This window comes from Rhinopithecus bieti, unplaced genomic scaffold, assembly GCF_001698545.2.
Source record: "Rhinopithecus bieti isolate Rb0 unplaced genomic scaffold, ASM169854v2 scaffold_56832, whole genome shotgun sequence".
NCBI lineage: Eukaryota > Metazoa > Chordata > Mammalia > Primates > Cercopithecidae > Rhinopithecus > Rhinopithecus bieti.
Genome location: NW_016822275.1, coordinates 145,924 through 165,817, shown reverse-complemented (window position 1 = coordinate 165,817; position 19,894 = coordinate 145,924). Strand labels below are relative to the sequence as shown.

The 19,894-nt window shown below is 36.2% G+C and overlaps 1 protein-coding gene across 6 annotated transcripts in view; it reads left to right on the top strand.

Annotated features, from left to right (window-relative positions):
• The window catches only part of LOC108521200 (neurexin-1-beta), a 343,586-nt gene that overhangs the window by 303,101 nt on the left and 20,591 nt on the right, over positions 1-19,894 (top strand). For 3 of the 6 annotated variants that reach the window (XM_017860885.1, XM_017860884.1, XM_017860887.1), the window contains one exon: positions 12,776-12,854. In XM_017860885.1, the coding sequence (XP_017716374.1) occupies positions 12,776-12,854 (79 nt within the window). Of the gene's footprint in view, positions 1-12,775; positions 12,864-19,894 lie in introns of all 6 variants that reach the window. The other 3 variants (XM_017860883.1, XM_017860882.1, XM_017860886.1) reach the window with 1 other exon arrangement.

Sequence of the window (19,894 nt, the reverse complement as noted above, 5' to 3'; positions counted from 1 at the left end):
TCTCTCTCTCTCTCTCTCTCTCTCTCTCTCTCTCTCTCTCTCTCTCTTTCTCTCCTTTAATTAGCATTGTTTGCTAAGTGGTCTTTTTTTCCTGTTTATCTGTTCATTTATATTCTGTAGATATAATAGAGTGGTAAATTCTGGATGCAGTGATAAAATAAATCAGGTTCTCACAATCTAATGAGTAGAACTTGGAATTTAGAGAGAGCTCAAGTATCCCTGAGTCTGTGCACTAAGCTCTCCAGGAGATCTGGATCGGAGAAAAGGTAATCATAGTGCCCCACATAGATTGGTGCCGCCTACCTTGTAGGTTACCAGTGAGATCCACACATATGCCCTAAATAAGGAATGCCAAAATTAATTAAATACTGGCATAATAGGAAGCAGGCCAAGAACAGCATCTATGTGAGGGGCTAGTGTAAGTGAGAGATACAGATCCTATTCAACTGAGGGACAAGAGGATTTCAGGAAATTAAAATAAAATGTATTAAGGTAAATGGACATTTGGTTGCACTCTTCAAGCACTATCCGGAGCTCTCCTTTGCAGCAGCATGTGAGGGCCAAAAATTATTAGTTATAATTTTTTTATTTTACCTTAAGTTCTGGGATGCATATGCAGAATATGCAGGCTTGTTACATAGGTATAGATGTGCCATGGTGGTTTGCTGCACCTATCATTCTGTCATCTAGGTTTTAAACCTCGCATGAATTAGGTATTTGTCCTAATGATCTCCCTCCCCTAGTCCCCAACACCCTGACAGGTCTTGTTGTGTGATGTTCCCCTCCCTGTGTCAGTGTATTTTCTATAATAATAATATATATAAACACTGCGTTGTGGGCACTTTTATACTTTCCAAAATGTCTTCACACATATCAAATTTGACTCCCTTAACATCCTGTGAGACACAAATAATTACATATATAAATATATGTATTTAATTGTGTGTGTGTATCTATATATAATATATATATATATATATATATATTCATATGTCATGTTTAGAACACAGAAACCAGTCCAAGATGATATGTACTGCTCATGAAAACTAGAACTGAGACTCGAATTCTGGAGTAGTATTTATTTTCATTATTGGTCACCGTAGTATAAATTAAACAAAGTGTTTCAGTAGGACAACATCTTAAATATGTATTAATGAGCCAATGTGCACCATAAGGAATGAAGTAGTCAAGTACAGAAGCTTGTAGTTCCAGTTGAACTAGAACTAGAAAACACTGGATCCTCTTAGTGCAGGAACAAGATAACATTGTGATGTCTCAGCCAGATAATGTTTATTCTCAATCACCACTGGATAGATACACACATAGAGATGCTACTCAGATATTGGCTTATTTGGGGCATGCAGTCCTGATCCTTGCATGTATTCAACTCATGAATCAAATCAAAATCAGAAAATACACTTTCTGTTAACTGCGTCATCATTATTTCCAGCCATATCCATACTTCTTGCTGTTCTATACTCCAAGCATTGTGTGGGATGGAAGTTTCATATATCCCCAAGTTAAAGCTTATCAAGGTGACATTGGTCATAGTACTACCCAGTAGCAGAGAAATGTTTTTTATAACGGGCTGCTTTTCCAAAGGTAAATGTGGCTCCTTCTACATCTTTGATCTTGAACCTTTACTTCTAAGGTCATTGTGTCAAAAGACTGACTTGATCAATACATGTTTAGATTGTTTCTGGAGAAACTACCAAAATGGCTAATAAATGATCACTTCCATGTATTTATTCCCAAGATGTAATAAGAAGTAATCTGACAGAACTCTAATGATTGTTGTGTGAGAGAAACAAAGATGAATATCTCATTAGCACTTATGTTGTGAAGACAGTAGTTAATAAGAGAGAGACCTTGGAAGTTGGAAGGATTTTCATCAGTGGTTTAATAAGAAGAGAGCAGGGAGTTCACTGAGTTAATTTTGTAGCCAGCATAGCCTGCAGTGTTCTAAGTCAAAGGGATAAAAGACAGAAAAGATTCAATAATTTGCATTTTCTTTTGTCACCAAAAAATTAGTTATGCATTTAGGGACAGAGACTGAGGGCATGGTATTTAAGGGCTTTAAAACAATAATTTAAGAAAAGATTTTCACAAATAAATAAAAAACTTTCTGGGTTAACTCCATTTCAAAATAACTGTAATTATGTCAATATTTGAATTTCTGTAATTGGATTTTTAAAATTTGAACTCTAGCATTAATTGTGCTCCCCTTTTAGTGTTATGTGATGTGCTGCCGTATCAAATGGTGCAGAAGCTGTGAATATGCACCTCCTGTCTGTGTGTGTTTCTTCAGGATGATTTTAATGGTTACTTATCTAAAATCCAGTACTCTATCTTTGCAACCTTTTCACTTATTTTAAGTTTATTTTATCACGTACCTTTGTAAATCACATCAAATTCATTAAAGAGCAAGATGGTTTNTATATATATATATATATATATTCATATGTCATGTTTAGAACACAGAAACCAGTCCAAGATGATATGTACTGCTCATGAAAACTAGAACTGAGACTCGAATTCTGGAGTAGTATTTATTTTTCATTATTGGTCACCGTAGTATAAATTAAACAAAGTGTTTCAGTAGGACAACATCTTAAATATGTATTAATGAGCCAATGTGCACCATAAGGAATGAAGTAGTCAAGTACAGAAGCTTGTAGTTCCAGTTGAACTAGAACTAGAAAACACTGGATCCTCTTAGTGCAGGAACAAGATAACATTGTGATGTCTCAGCCAGATAATGTTTATTCTCAATCACCACTGGATAGATACACACATAGAGATGCTACTCAGATATTGGCTTATTTGGGGGCATGCAGTCCTGATCCTTGCATGTATTCAACTCATGAATCAAATCAAAATCAGAAAATACACTTTCTGTTAACTGCGTCATCATTATTTCCAGCCATATCCATACTTCTTGCTGTTCTATACTCCAAGCATTGTGTGGGATGGAAGTTTCATATATCCCCAAGTTAAAGCTTATCAAGGTGACATTGGTCATAGTACTACCCAGTAGCAGAGAAATGTTTTTTATAACGGGCTGCTTTTCCAAAGGTAAATGTGGCTCCTTCTACATCTTTGATCTTGAACCTTTACTTCTAAGGTCATTGTGTCAAAAAGACTGACTTGATCAATACATGTTTAGATTGTTTCTGGAGAAACTACCAAAATGGCTAATAAATGATCACTTCCATGTATTTATTCCCAAGATGTAATAAGAAGTAATCTGACAGAACTCTAATGATTGTTGTGTGAGAGAAACAAAGATGAATATCTCATTAGCACTTATGTTGTGAAGACAGTAGTTAATAAGAGAGAGACCTTGGAAGTTGGAAGGATTTTCATCAGTGGTTTAATAAGAAGAGAGCAGGGAGTTCACTGAGTTAATTTTGTAGCCAGCATAGCCTGCAGTGTTCTAAGTCAAAGGGATAAAAAGACAGAAAAAGATTCAATAATTTGCATTTTCTTTTTGTCACCAAAAAATTAGTTATGCATTTAGGGACAGAGACTGAGGGCATGGTATTTAAGGGCTTTAAAACAATAATTTAAGAAAAGATTTTCACAAATAAATAAAAAACTTTCTGGGTTAACTCCATTTCAAAATAACTGTAATTATGTCAATATTTGAATTTCTGTAATTGGATTTTAAAATTTGAACTCTAGCATTAATTGTGCTCCCCTTTTAGTGTTATGTGATGTGCTGCCGTATCAAATGGTGCAGAAGCTGTGAATATGCACCTCCTGTCTGTGTGTGTTTCTTCAGGATGATTTTAATGGTTACTTATCTAAAATCCAGTACTCTATCTTTGCAACCTTTTCACTTATTTTAAGTTTATTTTATCACGTACCTTTGTAAATCACATCAAATTCATTAAAGAGCAAGATGGTTTTGGATGGATGGATGGAAGGATGGATGGATGGATGGATGGATGGATGGATGGATGAATGGATAGGTAGAAGTCATCTGGGATAACAGAAAAACAATCTACTGGGGGTCAGATAATCTCATAGATTTGCCGTTAACTAGCAGTATAACTGTGGCCAATTAAAATTTTCTAGCTTCAGTTTCCCAACATGTAAAATGAAGAGCTTAGATTAATGGTCTTTAAGATCTGACTCAGTACAAGAAGATATATGACTGCTTAACTAAAACATGTTTTCATTCCCTAACATGGCAACAATGAAAGCTTGGATTTGGAGTCATGCTAGTTGAAATTATCCATCATGGGCATTTTACAATCATGAAGTCTGTTTTTATTTTGGCCTTTTACCAAAAAGGATTTTGATTTCAACTTGTGTGACTAATTAATCTATTAATTAAGCCATCAATCCATTAATAGGACTGGATATTCATGTTGATACAGCTAGAACCCTACTTTTCATTTCAACCTGTGTGACTAATCCATAATAGGACTAGATATGCATATTGATACAGCTAGAAGCCTAAATTTACATTTGTAAACATCTTTCAGTATTTACTTAATTTGGAAATGGCCAAAATTATTTCAGAAGGTGCTTTGTCCGAAAGTGAAACAAAGAGATGAGAAACACAGTCGATCACTCACTCAGTACCTCTACTCCATTACCAGCAGTCTTCGGAGGTCTCACATTCCCAAATTCTAATTAGTGAGAATTCAGAAAAACAGACTGTTCCATGGCTTCCTGAAAGTTTAAACTTCATATTAATTTATTTTGCCAGTCCTCCTACATTGCCTTGGCTAAAAATGGAAATGCAATATGAGCATAGAAGTCATCAGTAGCATAAAGAAATAGTAAAAGCGTATTTTAAACATAAATTTAATTTCAAGTTCCCTAATGGCAGGTTTCTTATTTGTAGGTTTTCTATTTTTAATAAGATTGCTAAAATGATGTTATTTTTTGATTACTCAAAAATTCAGTCTTATTATTTTGCCCATAATTTAATTAAAGTATATTTCTATGACATTATTTCCACATTCCTATATTTTCCTTTGAGTTTTGCCTGTTGGGAGAACCAGTATCAAGTGTACATAAAAATGAACGTTAGATTGAGTAAGACGTGATTTCTTTACCATGGCAGAGTTCTTATACTCAAACCCACTGTAATGGTTCTGGAACCATTGCATACATTTTAAACAGCTGAAAAAAATTTGAAGAAAATTGAATGGCTTTCAAGTCTGCCTTTTTCCCAAGCAGACAGCTGATTTATGGTCACTTTTTGTAATAGCCTAGGGCATCAATTGGGAAAGAACATTAAAGAAATGTGAAAGTGGCTGTTTTCAGGGATATTTGAGCTTTGCTCTACATATTCATGAAAGCCAATGTTCACACATTCAAATTGGGTAGATGAGTGTACAGAAGAGTACTTTTTTAGCAGACACTTAACTATAACACTCTGAATGATAGTACCTCCATCTACATTCCAGATAAGGATGCTATTGGTGAATTGTAAATGAAGTAATGGATATGGGAACATTGTTACCCTCGGAGAAAAATAAGCTATTTGAATTTACTTCGTTGTTATTTGTATTAAAGAGTTATCTGTTCATTTGCCTCAGAACAGAGAGGAAACAATAAATTATTTGCATGTCAGAACCATAATTTATACCTTGATATGTACTGGGCATATTTTATGCCTATCAGAAAATGCTATGCATAGATGAGGTGGTTCGTATTCATTGTTGAGTAATTGGGCCTCACTATCTTTGTTATTCATGTGCTGGAGGTAAAATTCATCCTCCACATATTGGATCTCAGTTTATTATTTTTATGTTTATTAAATAGTGTGCCATGAAATTGAAATCCTTATGATGTCAATCGAGGCAACTTCATTGAGACAGTGGAGACAAGAATAAGATCTAGGCAGCCTCTAAATTCCTCTTGTACCTTAATAGGATTGTTGATTAACTGAAATTGCCAATTTGATATATTTCTTTACTGATTTGATTTAATCAAATAGACTACAATTTGGGAATCATACCTATATACACATTACAAGTGGCTTATTTTCTGCAGGTTTTCCTTCTGGTGAGAATTATGACTTCCCTTACCTTCTAGAAAATTCTTGCTCCATAGGTTATTAGTACAATGGGTTGGACCTGACTTGGGAATTTGTGATACTAATCCTGAATCCTGTTAATTTTTTTTTTTCAAGGAACCTCACCTAGTGATAAATATTTTCTGGAGAAACTGTTAAATTCAGTCATGAAAACCACACTTGAGAGCTCTCTCTTTTCCAAAGCAGCTTTACATATAGAAAAGTATCAGCAAGAACAAGTGCCCATCAGTTAACCAAAGACATCATATTTCAGCTAGCACTGTCCTCGACCCAGTAATCAATTCAGTCTAAATATCAGTCACAACAGTTAAATATTAGGCTAAATAATGTTATACAATGCTTATGTCATTGTTTGAGGCAATTTTTTTGGTTTTATATTTAGATATATAGCAGGATACATTATTGCTGTTTAGAAATAAAGTTTCAATTAAAATTTTAGAATAAATCAAGGGTTCATTTGTGGGCATCATAGACTGACAATGAATATCCTATTTTACAATTGGAAATTGCTCTTTTCCTTACAAAACAGGTTTGTCTTAATAGTATAGTTTTCTCTAAATGTCTTCATTGGAATATATTAGTCTTCAGGAAAGCAGTTTATCATAAGGAATAAAGTCTTGGAATGCTATTCTTAGCAGGGATATAATATTACATACTGGATTTATTCCTGCTTTCCTTGTATATTTTTACCACACAGATATTCAATTAGGCTGTACTTTTAAAAGTGACAGCAAATGCATATACAGAAAATTCCACCATTAATGATGTTGAAAAATAAAAGGCTTCCTGTAAGTGAGGAAAAAATAACAAAACTCCATCTGTGTTTCTCTAAATTCCAGCCAACCAAATGCTCCCTCTTTTTAATATCCCTGAGTATTAAATCAATTGGTCTACCTTCTTACCAAGCATTAAGAACATTATTTTGCCCCCATCCTGATGACGTATTTCTCAAACCCGATAAAATATTTGTGTTCAAATATAAAAAAGGATGGATTAAGTTTTAGAGCATTTATTTCTTGAATTCTGTTCAAATCATTTTCTTCTTAAAAGTATAGAGGCCTAAATTTTAGCGCACATTTTAAACAAGAAGAGATGCTTACCATGTGCATGTACAGACCAGTCTGAATTAAGGAAGATCAGCATAGCACTTTCACCTGTGGGTGGTTAAATGCACAGTTAGAGACACTCATCTAAATGGACTGTTATGTAAAGCTAATGCTTCCGCTTGATCATGCTTCTATCTTTTTCAGCAGGTTGTCTCTTTTCTCAAAAAGGTTGTAAACATCAGGAAAAATACTAAAGAATAGAATTGATTAATGTGACATATTTGAGTTTCTTTCTACCACTCTCTCAACAGCAAGTCATAGAGAGGCAGCTCCAAACACAGTGAATTAAATTTAAATTACACAGCTTTGGCTAGAAAATTGTGCAGGTAATTTAGCTTCTAAAGTGAAATTTGATTTTTTCCCCTACACTTGAGCCACTTCCTGATTTTTCATACTGTGATGATGATTTTTGCCAAGCCATCTATTGATTTGAGGTCTTTTATTCTCAACATTGTTGCTGGTTTTTTAATTTCTGGAGGAAAAACATATATGAAAATCAAGAATGTATTTCATTATACCAGGGAAATTATATTAAAAAGTAAAATACAATTTTACAAAAAAGTCACATTTGTAGTTATTTTTTTCTACTATAAGAGGGCTGCAGGAAGTACCACTGTATGACATCTTTTGTTATTTTAGGAATTGTGTTTTGCAGAAGGTAACACTGAGAACATTCTCACACTTTCTGGTTAGTGTAGAATTGTTCCAAAAGAAAATAAGTCAACTTTTAAAACAAAGCTTAACTTGTATTGCCTAAATAATTTAGTCTGCGTGAAACACTACCCACTGAGTCACACAGTTGTAGCCCATGAATTTTTTTAAGAAGCGTTTTTTTTAAGTTTTTATTTGATGTTTGCCTTCTAAAAGGTCAGAGTTTGAACCTAGACAGTAAAAGATGGTACTTAGTTCAACAAAATACCAATATAGCTACTGTATTTTGATACAAATTTTAACGTGAGACCTCAAGTTAAGAATAATTCATAGGTACAAGTTTCAGTTTAATATCTATAATTATATTATTTATAAATATAGTGCAAAAACATTAAATTGGTGTTACATTCATGAAATATTGAAGAAAATGTTGATAATAATATTGAAAGTTTTAATAAATATTTACAGTGCTGTCTCCTTCTACGTACTTTTCATGTACTAATTTAATCCTTGTAACAATAGATACTATTATGCTGTCCACTTTTAGGAGAAAATAAGACACAGAACTGTTTTTAAATGTTTTGAGCAGGGGTTCTCAACTTTGGCATTATTGACATTTCAGGTTAGATCATTCTTTGTTGTCTTCAAACTGTCATGTGTATTTCATAATATTTAGGCATTGTGTGGTAGCTCATTCCTGTAATCCCAGCACTCCTGGAGGCTGAGGTAGGAGTATTGTTTGAGGCTAAGCGTTCTAGATATGCCTGGGCAACACAGTGAGACTGAGTTGAGACCTTGCTTGAAGAAGAAGAAGAGGAAGAAGAAGGGGAAGGGGAAGGGGAAGAGGAAGAGAAAGAGGAGGAAGAGGAGGAGGAGTAAGAAGAGGAGGAGGAAGAGGAGGAGAAAAAAAGGAGGAGGGGGAGGAGAAGGAGGAGAGAAAATAATACTTAGCAGTCAAAAATAGGAAACGACAGTAGTAGACTTCACGATTCCAACTGTGACAACCTGAAATATTTCCACACATTACCAAATGTCCCTCCAGGTGGAGGAAGGAAAAGGTGGCAATATCACTGCTAATGTGAGAGCCATTGGCTTAAAGAATTTATTTACATCCTCCTACCTCTAATGAGAATAAAACACCAATAGGAACAACAACACAATATTGATTTCATCAATATATTTAACATTCCTTAAAGAAAATGATAAATTTTCTGTAGCCTTGAAATTAATTTGAAATTGAGAATAAAAGTAGCTTTCCACTAGAATGTTGGTCCCAGGAAAAAAGAAAAGAAAAGAAAAGAAAAAAAGCTGATTGTCTCCTCTGGAGTGAATTGGAGCAATTGACTGGCAAGACTACATAATTCAATAACTTGTCATTATCAAGTCTGTTTGTATATTACCCAGCAAGATTTTGTTGTGCCAAAAGGAGAATGGGTCTTTGCTTTTAAAGCTTTCTCTTTAAAAAGATACCTACGTGATTATCATGCCAATTGCTAACGATCTTCACTGACATTAAGAGTTACATTGAGGCCTCTGTTGTATTCCATTGGTTTATATATCTGTTTTGGTATCAGTACCATGCTGTTTTGGTTACTGTAGCCTTGTAGTGTAGTTTGAAGTCAGGTAGCATGATGCCTCCAGCCTTGTTCTTTTTGCTTAGGATTGGCTTGGCTATATGAACTCTTCCTTGGTTCCATATGAAATTTAAAATGGTTTTTTTCTAATTCTTTGAAGACCAGCTGATCTTTGGCAAACCTGACAAAAACAAGCAATGGGGAAAGGATTCCCTATTTAATAAATGCTGTTGGGAAAACTGGCTAGCCATATGTAGAAAACTGAAACTGAACCCCTTCCTTACACCTTATCCAAAAATTTACTCAAGATGGATTAAAGACTTAAACATAAGACCTAAAACCATAAAAAACCCTAGAAGAAAACCTAGGCAATACCATTTAGGACACAGGCATGGGCAAAGACTTGATGACTAAAACACAAAAAGCAATGGCAACAAAAGCCAAAATTGACAAATGGGATCTAATTAAAGAGATTCTGCACAGCAAAAGAAACTATCATCAGAGTGAACAGGCAACCTACAGAATGGGAGGAAATTGTTGCAATCCATCCATCTGACAAAAGGCTAATATCCAGAATCTACAAGGAACTTAAACAAATTTACAAGAAATAACCAACCCCATCAAAAAGTGGGTGAAGGATATAAACAGACACTTCTCAAAAGAAGACATTTATGCGACCAACAAACATATGAAAAAAAAACCTCATCATCACTGGTCATTAGAGAAATGCAAATCAAAATGACAATGAGATACCATTTCATGCTGTTTAAAATGGCGATCATTGAAAAATCAGGAAGCAACAGATGCTGGAGGTTGTGTAGAAATAGGGAATGTATTACACTGTTGGTGAGTGGTAAATTAGTTCAACCATTGTGGAAGACAGTGTGGTGATTCCTCAAGGATCTGGACCAGAAATACCATTTGACCCAGCAGTCCCATTACTGGTATATACCCAAAGGATTATAAATCATTCTAACTATAAAGATACATGTACATGCATATTATTACAGAACTATTCAACAATAGCAAAAGACTTGGAACAAACTCAAATGCCCATCAGTGACAGACTGTGATATAGAAAATGTGGGCACATATACACCATGGAATACTATTGCAGCCATAAAAAAGGATGGGTTCATGGTCCCTTGCAGGGACATGGATAAAGCTGGAAACACATCATTCTCAGCAAACTAACACAGGAACAGAAAACCAAACACTCCATGTTCTCACTCATAAGTGGGAGTTGAACAATGAGAACACATGGACACAGGGAGGGGAACATCACATACTGGGGCCTGTCAGAGGGTGGGGGTCTAGGGGAGGTATAGCATTAGGAGAAATACCTAAGGTAGATGATGGGTTGATGGGTGCAGCAAACCACCATGGCACGTGTATACCTATATAACAAACCTGCATATTCTGCACATGTATCCCAGAACTTAAAGTATAATAAAAAAAAAGAGAGAAAGCCCACAAATTATCAAATATCAGGAATGAAAGGGGAGTTTGCACTGCAAATGCCACAAACATTGAAGAATAAAAAGTTAGAATATTATGAATAATTTTGTCAATAAATTCAACAATTAAAAAAAAAAAGACTTACACTTCCCGGAAAACCAGTATTTTTAACTTCCCTTTCTAAAATAGCAGCAGCAAAATGCATAAATCCAGAAACTCTCCCAATTGTCTCAGAAGAATTAAGAGCAGAGTAACATGAAACCATCTAAAATGCTATTTAAAGGTTTCTGTTTATTTAAAGTTATATTGTAAAACATTTGCATCTGAACAAACTCTTTGTTCTTAAAGACCCTGCACCTGAAAGATTTTTAAGCCTAATACTTTCTATAAAAGTACATCACCCCTTGTCTCCATTTTTCAAAATGCCACAACTTTCTTAAAAATTATTCAGTTATGCCGGGCGCGGTGGCTCAAGCCTGTAATCCCAGCACTTTGGGAGGCCGAGACGGGCGGATCACGAGGTCAGGAGATCGAGACCATCCTGGCTAACACGGTGAAACCCCTTCTCTAGTAAAAAATACAAAAAAAATTAGCCGGGCGAGGTGGCGGGCGCCTGTAGTCCCAGCTACTCGGGAGGCTGAGGCAGGAGAATGGCGTGAACCCGGGAGGCGGAGCTTGCAGTGAGCTGAGATCTGGCCACAGCACTCCAGCCTGGGCGGCAGAGCGAGACTCTGTCTCAAAAAAAAAAAAAAAAAATTATTCAGTTATACTTTAATCTGTGACAATATTAGGTGCTCCTTTAATATTAGGTGCTCATATCATATTTTTGCTTTATCTTTGAAGACCTTTATTGTTTTCTATATTATTTTAATTCCACCTTTAAATGAGAACTGTATCAATGTTGCAGTTCTGAGTATTGTTCGAACAATTCTGATCTCTTTAGTCCTTAGTAGATGTAGTGAGATATTTTTATTTATTTGTATACATTGGAATCTCTGTTTTACCTTAGCACAGCCAACTCTGATATAAGCCTTTACAAATTCCATGCAGTATGTATGCTGAATTTACTGCAGCTTGTAAGCAGCAATAAAGAACAACCTTTCGTGCTTGTCAATGTGTTGATTATGTGACTAACTGCTAGGATTTACACACTCTGCTTTTTATTACAGTGATAGTTATCTTTTTTGCTATAAGCGCAGTGAAGCAACTAGAATGTCACAGAGAAAACTGTCACCTCTTCCCCTCCCCCACTTTGAATACACTTTTCATTTATTATGAAACCATAATGATGAAAGGGATGATGGGGAAGAAATACCTGCTATCTAAACATTACAAAAATGAGCTTCAAGTGTGAAATCATAATGAAAATGGAAAAGTCTTAAATGGATTGTATTTCCTTGCCTTTGTGCACCAATGAAAGAGCTATCTAATTCTCTACTTAATCTGTGTTTCCTACAATAACAAACTATATCTCAAAGATTCATCAAACTCTACGTAGTCATGAATGTAAAAGGTTATGGCTATTCTGCTTTTAGGAAGCCAAGCACAAGTACTACATAAAGCCCACTGATGCATACGTTGTAGCTCTCCAGGCTGTAATACATTTCAAATCATCTGTTTCTGCCAGATTGTTTTAAACCTCTGTATGATACTGTATGCAGCTTCTATCTGCATTTGAGTGGATGGGTATCAACAAGTTGGCTGTCACCATTTCTACGTCCTCATGTAAACTAAGGTGTAATCAAGTTTTCACAAATAGGCAGTTACTTCTATGAAGGATCTAAAATTTAAACTCTGTGTCTTTAGAAAGGGAAATGGTGAATTTGGTTTCTTAATAAACAAGGTGTGTTTCACTTGTTAATGAGACAAAGATGAGAGAGTCTGTTAGGACTCTTTAAATTAATCCACTGAATGTGTTTCTTTTGCAGACCACAGATGACATCCTTGTGGCCTCAGCAGAGTGTCCCAGCGATGATGAGGACATTGACCCCTGTGAGCCGAGCTCAGGTGGGTTAGGTTAGTCGACTTTTTTTCTTACTTCCTTGGCTTTACTGTGAATCTTTGTTGCATGTTATATTCCTTAGAAGGGCCTTACATTCGTGTCTAGAAGGCTACTCTCCTAGGTAATCAACCTTACAATGGTTGATTGTAAGATGAGGACTCTTACTTTTTACATAAATTCTTCTACATTTATTGAAAAAAATTAAAAACAAAACACACCAAGATTATGTATTTCAGAAAAAGCAGTGGGTATAGCACACAAGGCTGCTACCTTACTGTTCACTTTCCATTAGCTCACAACATAATTTTTGTGTGGAACACTATAATGAGCTTTCCCTTGGGTCACTCATAGCAAAATTATAAAGCTAAAACATTGCAGCACATTGTGCAAAATTATCTGACCTTTCTGCTGACAAAAAGTCCCCACCACTCACTCTGCCAGCAAATTACCTTAAGTGATATATTTCTCAATTTTGGAAGTGAGAGTATTATGGCAGTAGTAAAACAAACAGCAGGTAGAGTCCTTGATATATTTAATAGAGAAATATTTGAGTCTTGCCATGTTTCCCTAAAATTCAAGCTGAAGCATTTTACTTCCTTTTTTTTTTTTTTTTTTCTGCGGAGTCTCGCTCTGTCGCCCGGACTGGAGTGCAGTGGCCAGATCTCAGCTCACTGCAAGCTCCGCCTCCTGGGTTTACGCCATTCTCCTGCCTCAGCCTCCCGAGTAGCTGGGACTACAGGCGCCCGCCACCTCGCCCGGCTAGTTTTTTTTTTTTTTTTTGTATTTTTAGTAGAGACGGGGTTTCACCGTGTTAGCCAGGATGGTCTCGATCTCCTGACCTCGTGATCCGCCCGTCTCGGCCTCCCAAAGTGCTGGGATTACAGGCTTGAGCCACCGCGCCCGGCCGCATTTTACTTCTTTATGATATGTTTGCATCTTCTGATGTGACTAACACATAAATAATATTACCATACAGCCCTTATACCATTAAGTGGTGGCTGTAGACCCTGAAAAATAAATGAAGCAGAGCCTAGATTTGACTCCAGATATTCATAATCTCAAGTGTTAGGCTCATTTCCATTAGTTTTGTTTTGTTTTGTTTTGCTTTTGTAAAGCAGTATTTAAATCCAATAATATTCTTTACTGGCCATAGTGGCTCACACCTGTAAACCCAGTGCTTTGTGAACCTGTCAGGCAGATCACTTGAGGTCAGGAGTTCGAGACCAGCCTGACCAACATACCGAAACCCCGTCCCTGCCAAAAATACAAAAATTAGCCAGGGGTAGTGGTGTGCACTTGTAATCCCAGCTACTGGGGAGGCTGAGGCATGAGAATCACTTGAATTTTGGAGGCAGAGGTTGCAGTCAGCCAAGATCACGCCACTGCACTTCAGTCTGGGTGACAGAGTGAGACTTTGTCTCAAAATAGTAATAATAATAATAATAATAATAATAATAATAATAATAATGTTTGCATTAACAAAATCAGTGAGGTGGATATGGACTAGCCACTGTCTGCGAGTGGTGTCTATTGACGTCACCTGGAATCCCAGGAGAATTTCATGTCACAAGAAAGCAATGAATTTGCATTCTTGTGAAGAATACATTTTAGAGTAAATTTTTAGAGTAAATCTGCTCTTTAGAGTAAATCGGGATATGTATCGTGCATCTCGTTTTGAATATTTGAAGATCACTTCCCCCACTGATTGTAACTACTGACTCTAGCGCTTAGAGAGCAGCTGCTGAGTGCCAGGGAGAGGGAGGAGCTCTGCAGTCACCTTGCAACAGGAGAGGGCATGGGAGACCAGGCTGGGTATGCTCTGGTCCTCTTTCCTCCAGGCTGCACAGTGCCAGTCAGGATTCTCAGCCCCCAGAAACATCTGTCATTCACAATGATCAGCTCTCTCATGATCATCCATTCCATTCTCCCAGCTCATTGACCTCTGCAATCATTCCCTCTTGGTTGTCGTGACAGATATAGTCACATCATGGCACTATCCCAGGCCCCTTTACTACAATCTTGCCTTTGTTTTCATTGGTATGCTTAATCTCTCTGTTAGTTAGCAACAACAATAACAAAAAAAGAAAATCATTGCTATTACTTTTCTGTCATTATATCAGTCCCATCTCTCTGCCTTTTCCCACCCTCAAATTTCCCTTCCCCATTTCTTCTGTGCTCACATGTCCAACCTTCCTGGTGTTAATCCTTCATACGAGGACATTCTTTTTTCTAGCTCTTCTCTGAGATCCTCTAGCATGATTTGTCCATGTAACAAAGTCTGGTCTTTGTATATTGGGGTGTGTGTTATGTATAGTTGATTTTGTTTTCCCAATTACTGTTTTCTTGAGGTTAGTCCATTTTTTCAGTATTTTACACAGTATTAATACAGTGATGAAAACTGTTGAAGTTCTTACTAATTACAGGTCTTGCTGAATCCCTCTTTTACCGTCTAAGTATAGGCTATCATACCCTTCTTGCAGAATCCTTACCTTGAGTACCTAGTGAATCACAGTAACTAATTGCATTTACAATTGTCACTTTTTCTTCTTGAGCTCAGCTGAATGATCCAGTTCTTTGAGCCATTGCTTATAGGTCTGATTAACCATTCCTTATAGACTGGTTTACTGCCTTTTGCTCTGGTGACACTAGACCTAAGAACAAGATAGTGGAGGAAGAAGATAGAGGAGAGGAGAGAAAAGGGGGATGGGGTAACCCTTTTGCCATCATCTTCTCCTTGTTCACCTGAATTTTGTCTGCTTTGTTAAATATCATAACACAATGGAAAGTGAGTAGCAGCTTATTAATTGCCATACTCCAGGGAATCTTTCTGCCTTTGTTTTAACTTTTTCTTCTCTTTCCACATGTCCCTCCGTGTCCCTCCTCACTCTTCAGTTTTCAATTCATCAGTTCCTGTTAAAGCAAGAACTTCAGATTATTCTGTGATAATGGGATCATTCACTGTAAACCTGTCCTGTGATCTTATCTCGCCTGGTCTTGATAATGTATGCCATGAATCATCTCTTTCAATTTCTGATGTTAAATCTCTTTCTACATTAGCTTTTTCTGTCCAACTCCCTATTATTTTTTTTTCAAGTCTGTCTTTCATGCTTCATATGGAGGTGACTCTTTTGGCAGAAATTGGTTCTATTTATGTGATAGCTTCTAATGAAATTCTTAGTTTATATGATGTTTTTCTATTTTTCCAACTTTTTTCTTGGAATAGGGGTTGCATTTTTCTGTTTGTTTTTGTTTTGAATCCTAAGTCTGAATAATGTTTCATCATAGGCTGCCACTCCTGCAGGTCATTGTTTCCTAATGTACTGGTTTTCTTAAATCTCTTTTTCCTGCTTGCGATTCATCTTGAATGCAAATGTAAAATATTAGACAATAATTATAGCTGCTGCTGTTATTAGACATTGGATAATTGTAACTGCTATTAGATGTTAGAAACATCTTAATAAAAATTATTTTGCATATTAGGCTGTATTTTGGGATAGTGGCTTTTTATAAAACTAACATATTGAGGTAAGTATTCTGAAACAGACATATCTTCTATGCACATTTGCTAGTCCTTGGGCAAGTGAAAGCAAATCTTTGTAAGGAGATGCACCATTACCTTTATAGCTGTGTTGCCCAAATCTTCTGGGTACCTCACTCTCCCTAAGTATTTACTCATGAGTTTTCTAATCACTCTGACCCTCCCCCACCTTCAAAAAATGGCTTTTTCTCTGAAAATGTGCTATGTTCCTTATTTAGGTAACTTCCTAAAGCTGTTAGTGGAAGAAATAGGAAAAATCTAGCATCATCTTGAGTACTAGTAAATTGTTCCTTTTATCAAATATTTGATAAATTGGAATTACCTGTGGTTCCACGCAGAACTCTTAATGAACAGGGAAGTTTTATATTTGGTGGGTTGTCAGCTTCATCATTGATCAATTATTGAGTGTCACTATATACCCACTGCTCTGCTAAGCTCTGGGAGCAAAAATAGAGAGTTTATGCCTTCAGTTCTATATTAATTAATATATTGAAGGCATTTATTGCAATGTCTGACATGAAGTAGAACATAAATGGTGGCTTTTCCCCCCAATTCAGTTATACAAAAGAAATTCCAAGCTATTTTCCCTTTTACATATTGTTGTTACTTTTCCTGGCTGAAAATTGGTGGGCCACTGATGAAACTACTCAGGCCTCCTGATGGGAAGTGTACGTGTTAAAACTAGATTAGGGTCAACCTCCTGGGTGGGAACACATGGAACTCAATTATACTTGATTTCAGCCACACTGTCCTGCACAGTTAGCATAGGATGATAACTTCACATTGATATAATTAGTTTCAGAATACAAAAGGATGGCTTCAGAATATGAAATATTGGCGATGTGATTAAGGAGGGCTAACTGAACCCCAGCTCTTAGTGAACAGGTAGAAATCTGAGCCAGCTATTGGTAACAAGGTCACAGGTCACTACTGTCCTAAACTGCCCAGTTTAAGAAGCCTAGACACATGAGAGATAACATTTTTTTCATAATTTTTCTCACAAAACATTTACACCTTCTGTGATTTTTTTTCCCAGCCTAGATATATGATTGCTGGAGTTAATATATGAAAAGTGTGTTATAGAAAAATGTTTTGCTCAAAATAAGTGTTATATGAGTGTTTGCTGTTATTACGATTTTTACACACACACACACACACACACAAACACATATTTTCCAAGACTTCGTTTTTCACATGAATCAAAGTTTTGTAAAGCATGTCTTTGATTTTACACTTTAGATCCACTTAGTAAATTGACAAAATGGCAACACTGCAAAACCACTTAAGTTCCAAGAAGGTCTTTAATCATGTCAGTATCTCTTAGTTTGGGGGCCCTCTTCTAAATAGAACCCTTTCTCAAAACTCCTGAAGAAGTTTGTAAAAGGTGAGTTTTGTGTTGATATTCAGAATCCTAAATGAAGATAATGACCCTCTTTGCTGTAGGAGGTCCCTAATAAATTACTCTCATTTATCATTTGTTGCAAAGGGAACCGGACCTGCTTCCTGTTTTCTGGGAGCCCTGTTTAGGAAGGACAATTTCCTGTTAGATTTACAGTGCTAAGAATAATATGTCAATTCTCTATGAGTGGTTAAGGGATGGGTAGCTAATGGGATATTAGCCACTTTCAAATCAATTAAACCTTTGTCAAACTAGGAAAAGAAAAACTCCATTGAATAATAAAATATCTCATTAGTCATAGGGAAAAAGACAAGCATCGCCCATTTTTGTGGCATCTCTTTAGCTGGAACACAAGAGGTGAGGTCATCAGTACAACCACTCAAAAGACAACTGTTGATTGCCTATCAGAGGAATCGTGTTGATCAAGGTTCAGATTATATAAGCAATGATGAACAACAATAATAACTAGTATTTGGTGAAGATTTATTCTGTGTTCTTAGTCCTTTACAAACATTATTCCATGTCATTATTTTATGAAACTATGAAGCATTTTCATAGCTAAAGAGGTTCAGAGATATTAAGTCATGTCATGCAGTATGAGAGAGCAGGTGTATTCTCTAGTTAAGAAGAGGTGGGCTTATAATTTATTGGAATGCAGAAGGTTTTTCCTCTAAAATTCAGGCACCTCACAAATACAGAATCGATTTTTCAAGAGTTCATTTAAATAATTTCATGTCATATTCTTTACATGTATTACTATTCATTAAGCTAAATTTGTTGCAATTACCATGCAATTTGAGTGGTTTTTCAGTGTGCTGTTTTGAGAAAAGATCAAGGGATTTCTATTGAATTGATATCATTAACCACATTAGGAATAAAGATATGTATATTGAACAAGGTGCATCTTTTCATTAAATAAGTATCACGATCATTTAAAGGACTATCCTGCTAGATCATATTTTTCGAGCTTGATTAGAAAATAATTTTGTTCTGCGTTTAAATGTGTGTTATTTATTATGTAATTATTCAAAAGTGACTTTAATTAGCCCATAATAGGCAACACGTTGCTATCAAAATGGAGGATTTTGAGCTGCAGCCAGAAAAATAGTGGCAATGAGTGTTCCATTTGAGGGAACATCTAGAGCATCTTCTGAGTACCAGGCCAGAGTCAGTGCTGAGGGCCCAGCTCATCATTTAGGTACAGGATGGGGCCGGTGGAGTTGGAAACTGATGTGCTAGCTAGGTTTCAGGGTGCAACATGCTGGTGTAGGAAATGTTTTTTTCCATATATAGTTAATTCTTCAGAACACTGGAGTAAAAATAAATGGTACATGGTTAAAGTAGAAGAGAGTTATCACATGTCATTTTACTCACTTTCCCCTGCTTTTCTAAAGGCAGTAATGTCAGATTAAAAATTACATTGAACAAAGTTAAAGGCAAGGAAGATTTAGTCAAGGCTATCGCAATAGGGGAGGTGGGCCAGAGTTCAGCCTGAGCGCAACTCACTGAAAACAAACAAACAAGAAGGATGGAGAATATTTAATTGCTAGGATGGATGGATTTGGGACCAAGTGTGCTTGCAAATGGGCTTCACCCAAAGGAAATGTAAACAAAGTATCTCATGTTTTCATGACGGGGGTAGTTTAACAATTTGGAGCAAGGAGCCCACTGAAGTTAGGCTTCTACCCTTCCCACAGAAATTAGGAGATGGGGTGCTATCTTCTTTGATGTTTATATTACAAAGAGATGGCTCCCAAGTCCTGCATATTTACACATCAAAGGGACAGATAAAGTATTTGAAATTACAAATGCCCTAAGAAATGGAAGGCCAGGGGACCAGAGGCAGGAAGAAGCCTATCTTTGTTTGGTTAAGTTGAGATCAACTTTCCCAGCAACCAGTTTTTATTAAACAAAATTAGTTTCTACCAGGAGTCCAGCAAGAAACAAAATCACGAGCAAAAGGTATTTTGTGTGTGTGTGTGTGTGTATGTGTGTGCATATGCATGTGTCTTTTGTTTTGTTTTGTTTTTTAAAATATAGCAATTTTATTTAATTGAACTATTTTACCCTTTTGTGAGGTTTGGACTTTTTTTTTTTTTTTTTTTTTT